Consider the following 5,543-nt stretch of genomic DNA (forward strand, 5'->3'; position numbering starts at 1 on the left):
GGCAGGAATTGATCTTGGCTTGTTTTTCACTGTAGTCCATGCCGTCATCCTCATTCAGGCTGCAGGGCTTGTTTACTGCAGTTCTCATTTGCTCAAGGAAAAACATCCCCTCCCACTTGCTTGGGCTACTTAAAACTCTCTTACACTGGGCAATTGGAACTGCAGTAACAATGTATTATAGACTCGACAAATCATGATTATGTAAATAGGTTTATTGGAAGACAAAGTCAAAAGTCTGTTAAGTATTAACCAATGTTAGAAAGCTTTTCCAGTCATGCACTTGAAAGACAAAAAAACACTTCCTATCAAAAGTACATTGAGATCTAATAGAAATGCATGTTGGATATCAACAATTTAGACAATTTGCATATTAATCAATATAAATAAAAAAAATAAACGGTTTAAATTTCACCCAAAAAGATGTCATCATTTACTTTAACTCATGTTGTTCCAAACCTGTACACTTTCTTCTGTTTAACACGAACGGAAATATTAGGCAGAATTTGAGGCACCGACAGACTCCCTTCAAGTTTCACGGTCACTATTCAACAACTGCATTACTTTTTTCCCACCATACAAAGTAAAAGGCTATCGTTCTGCCTAAAACGTATTTTTTTCACAATAGAAACGGTCAAATCTGTTTTCAGCGATATGGGGGTGTATAAATGATGATAGAATTTTCTTTATTGTGTGAACTACCGTTTTAAGTCCACTGTCGGCACAAGTCGCTTCTTTAACCCCGCCCATTTTGGCGTTGATTGGACAACGTAGGTTGTTTTCGCAACGCGATTGGCTCTTGGGCGCGTCAGTCATGTTTACAGCCTGTTATTTACCACAAGAGGGTTAGTAAAGAGTGGGTATTCTGCTCGGGAGCTTCAACAGCTGATATGGGCGAGTAGTGTAACCCAATGCCTCAAGAAACAACAGGAGCTAAAGCAAATACAAGATAGTCGCTCTAATTTTTTTAATTAGAAGCAGAAAAGCGCAATATGAGGCACGCATCGGCATCTAATGAAACTATTGAAAATTCCTCTCTCACCATGACAGACTTGTTTAAAATGTGCACACAGTGCGAGCGGCTTAGTAAAAAGGTAAGAACGCGAATAAGAGCTTGACATTGAGTTTAACTAGTGACAGATGTACTTTTCCTTCGACTGTTTCGTTAGTGCACTTTTTTTCTTTGATTTTAAATAATGTCCGTTCATTCAGTCCGTCTGCTGCAGTGCAGTCAGTTCTTTGTACTTGGATCATGAACACTGCTAGCTTGTTTTTCTCAGCCTGTTGTCATCGGATCAATAGACATTCGTCTTTGATCAATGGCTAACAGGATGAAGTCAGTGTCACATTGTCTAAATGCTGTTGTCTCTCTTTTTTTTTTTTTCTTCCAATCAACGCTCAAAAATAATATTTGCAAGATTGCCATTGTGTAGAACTGCTGTATGCGTCTGCAAAGGGACGTATTGCATTGCTCGCGGTGTCAGGTTTATTAGCGCTTAATAGTATATTTTATTTAGACAATTGCTTGCATATTTCTGAGTCAGCTATTTTGGCATGTTTATGTCACTGGTGTATTGCTAACTCGGACAACCTTTTTGTTCCTAGGGAATCTAGGTTGTTTTGAATCATTCTCTTTGTGCCTTTGACAGCTTCTATAGTATCAATAGGCAGATGAATGATGTTCAAGGTCTGACTGTTGTTATACTGATTGCATTGTGTTACGTATTATAAAGAGAGAATTTATTTACAGAGAAAATTCTAGAACCAGCGGTTGATATTTGAGCTGAGGAAGGATGTTGTTTTTAAGATCTCTGGGTCTGATGCCAGAATTTCTTTGATATAATCATAGTTTCATGCCAAGTGCTTCTCTCTGGTTTTGAATCTATGTATGTCAATCATGTAATCATGTTATTGGTTTTGATCTTTTTTAGGACGTTGGAGTGCGAATCCCCAGACCGATGGGAAATGGACCAAGTAGATTCATACCAGAGAAAGAAGTAAGTGTTATCATCTACCCTGCTGGCTGTGAAGTTGGCATGAATCTCCCTTCTTTTTTTTTCTTTTTTTTTTTTTGCATTAACAACTTTAACATGACAGTCTAGTGAAGGTATTTTACCAGCGCTGAATTCCCCAGGTTCACCTCATCTTTATTCCCCTGTTGTCCCAGATACTTCAAGTCAGTAAATTGGATGAAAGAACACAGTCGATTTTTGAGGACGCCTTCGCAGTGCTCGGTCGCCTTGACAACATCTCCTTGGTGATGGGGTTCCATCCTCAGTATCTGGAGAGCTTTCTTAAGACACAGCATTACCTGCTTCAGATTGACGGTCCCTTGTCTCTGCACTGCAGACATTATATAGGGATAATGGTGAGATGGCAGAATTTATTTTTGTATGCAATTCCAAAAACCACAGTGTCAGATTCTTCTAAAAGCATGTTTGTGTTCAACAGGCTGCCGCCCGGCACCAGTGCACATACCTGGTCAACCTGCACGTGAATGACTTCCTGCAGGTCAGAGGGGATCCCAAGTGGTTGAATGGTCTGGAAGAAGCCCCACAGAAGCTGCAGGCTCTCGGGGAGCTCAATAAGATCCTGGCCCACCGCCCCTGGCTGCTCACCAAAGAACACATTGAGGTATGACTTCAACCTCACAGTCACACATGGACACTTGCCCACAGCTGTTATGCAACTGTAGAAGTTTTATAATGCTATGAACTATTAGGTCAGTAGATAGGAAGTTATTTAGCTTTAATGGAGTTTTCAGAATTTATGTGCCAATCACATGGCACAGTGTTTTTGTCACAAATCTATTAATTTATTTAAAAATACACATATACAGTGATTTAAATGCACCTCTTCTATAATGAGCTTGTTAATTTATTATAATATGTTAATTTATTACAAGAAAATAAGTTAATTTCTGAATATAGATTTATTTTGCTATTTTGGGGGTGCATAATGTCAAAAATGTCAGGTTGTCATTGTCAACTGGCCTAATATCATAATTAAAAGAATCGAATTCTTGGAAGGAAAGCCTTATTAAATAGTTTGATGTAATATTTTATTATTATTTTAACAAAATTGCTTACTGCTATATATTTTAATATTATCAATATTTTTTTTATATTTACAAATATCATGAATATATATATATAAAAGCCATTACCTTAAAAATGTATTTTTAAAAAAAATAAATCTTTTTTTTAAAGCAGTAAATAAGACACTTGCATGTATTAAATGTGTAAGGAAAATTTGGTTACTTTTTACTTGATGGTTACACCGCATGATATGAGTCATTAAACTGAAACTTGAAAATTGAAAATGAAAAGTTTTTTGAAACCACCATGAATATCAAGAGTACATTTCTAGGAATCTAGCACAAACTAACTAGATTTTTCCTTTTCTTTGTCATAGACACTCTTATATGATTGACTCTTATAAATGTTGCCTTTTATTTATTATTTTTATATAACAGCGTCTACTGAAGGCAGAGGAGCACAGCTGGTCCCTGGCCGAGCTGATCCACGTTGTGGTGCTGCTCACACACTATCACTCTCTGGCCTCCTTTACGTTTGGTTGCGGCATCACCCCTGACATCCAAACAGATGGAGGACATACATTCAGGCCGCCCTCGCTCAGCGGTTACTGCGTTTGTGACATTGCCAATGGCAACGGTGGTCTGGAGGAGATGTTTGGGAACCAGCAGGTGAGACTGATGGAAATGTATTCAAAGAAAATAATGGTGAGACTGAAAAGGGATCTGTGAGGTTCAAATTCCTGACCATACAGTGTACATAAAGCATTTAATGACCTAGATTCCTGTATGTCTGTGTTTAAGGTGTCAGAGTCGTCTGGTGAGGTGGAAGTGCTGATGGAGAGAATGAAGCAGCTCCAAGAATGCCGTGACGAAGAGGAAGCCAGTCAGGAGGAAATGGCCACTCGTTTTGAGAGGGAAAAGACAGAGAGCATGCTGGTGGTCACCTCTGGTAAGTGGATTTACGATTATGATGTTAAAATGCAACGCAGAATGACTTGTATTAAATCACCATGTTCGGTCAACAGAGGACGAGGAGTGTGTACCATCCAGAGATGTTTCACGACACTTCGAAGACCCTAGTTACGGCTACAAAGACTTCTCCAGGAGAGGAGAACATGTACCCACCCTCAGAGTGCAGGTGAGATTAAAGTGAAGTTGTCTGGCTTGTTGGAGAACGAATGAAATTGTGAGGATTAAAATAACATCGGTTTGTTTTCTGCCCTCGACAGGACTACAGTTGGGAAGACCATGGCTTTTCCCTTGTGAATCGGCTGTATCCGGATTTTGGACAGCTTCTGGATGAAAAGTTCCAGATCGCATACAATTTGACATATAACACAATGGCGACGCACCAGGGTGTGGACACTTCCATGCTCCGTAGAGCCATCTGGAACTACATCCACTGCATGTTCGGGATTCGGTCAGTCTCTCCACTGTTCACCGTTTAAGAATTAGTTTGTTTGTCATTCTATTTATGTAATGTTAATATTTAATTTTTCCTGTCCAGTTGCTGAGGTATCTTTCTTTCTCTGTCTGTTACATGGCAGGTACGATGATTATGACTACGGAGAAATTAACCAACTGTTAGACCGCAGTTTTAAAGTCTACATCAAGACTATGGTGTGCAGTCCAGAGAAGATCACCAAGAGGATGTACGAGAGCTTCTGGAGGCAGTTTCGGCACTCTGAGAAAGTACGAATCACTTCAATAACACAAAAATGAACAAATTCTGTCATCGTTTACTCAACTTCAACCAAGTTTCTTTGTTCTGCCGAACACAAAGAAAGATATTTGGAAGAATGTCAGTAACCAAACAGATCTCGCCCCCATTTACTACCATAGGAGGAAAAATAAATACTATGATAGTCAATGGGGGGCAAGATTTGTTTGGTTACTGACATTCTTCCAAATATCTTGTGTTGAGCAGAACAAAGAAACTCATACAGGTTGAGGTTGAGTAAATGATTAACAGAATTTTCATTTTTTGGGTGAACTATCCCTTAAAGGTAATAATCCGTTCGGTTAAGAGTTAATGAGGATTCTTTTATTCTGTCTTTCAGGTCCACGTTAATTTGCTTCTTATGGAAGCGCGCATGCAGGCAGAACTGCTCTACGCTCTGAGAGCTATCACTCGCTACATGACATGAAGTGCTGTTCTTGTCTACCTTTTTATTTTTTTTTTACTGTTGTTGATGTTGCTACAGTGGGACACTTCAATAAATGTAAAAAAAAAAAAAGGAAAAAGAAAACGAAGAAGAAAGTCTGAGCGGCGGTGGAGGATGATGAGAAGATTGTTTTGTTAACAAAAAGAAAAACAACTGTCAACTGAACCTACTTGCTGAATGACTTGTGTGGCTGCTCAGCCTGCAGTGCCAAAACTGGCCACTGGGGGCTGTTTGAGCAGACTCATTCCCTCACGTGTGTTAGAGGACAAGCTGAGACTGCGAGCTTCTGGAGGTCAGACCTCCTTTAGTATTTCAAATGCATCTGCGATAAGATGCCATATAAT

General features: G+C 39.2%; 1 protein-coding gene across 2 annotated transcripts; it reads left to right on the forward strand.

Annotated features, from left to right (window-relative positions):
• The first annotated feature begins 835 nt into the window (after positions 1-835).
• Positions 836-5,243, forward strand: LOC137019041 (sestrin-1-like). 2 transcript variants are annotated; one of them, XM_067384020.1, is made up of 10 exons: positions 836-1,091; positions 1,929-1,994; positions 2,165-2,365; positions 2,449-2,631; positions 3,473-3,739; positions 3,836-3,983; positions 4,060-4,172; positions 4,264-4,454; positions 4,582-4,726; positions 5,095-5,243. In XM_067384020.1, the coding sequence occupies exons 1-10, from the start codon at positions 990-992 to the stop codon at positions 5,179-5,181; spliced, it is 1,503 nt and encodes a 500-aa protein (XP_067240121.1). In that variant the 5' UTR covers positions 836-989; the 3' UTR covers positions 5,182-5,243. The 2 variants fall into 2 exon arrangements, with proteins under 2 accessions (XP_067240121.1, XP_067240122.1); XM_067384021.1 differs by having other exon boundaries at positions 842-1,091; positions 3,473-3,703.
• The last annotated feature ends 300 nt before the right edge of the window (positions 5,244-5,543 follow it).

Source organism: Chanodichthys erythropterus, chromosome 4, assembly GCF_024489055.1.
Source record: "Chanodichthys erythropterus isolate Z2021 chromosome 4, ASM2448905v1, whole genome shotgun sequence".
Taxonomy (NCBI): domain Eukaryota; kingdom Metazoa; phylum Chordata; class Actinopteri; order Cypriniformes; family Xenocyprididae; genus Chanodichthys; species Chanodichthys erythropterus.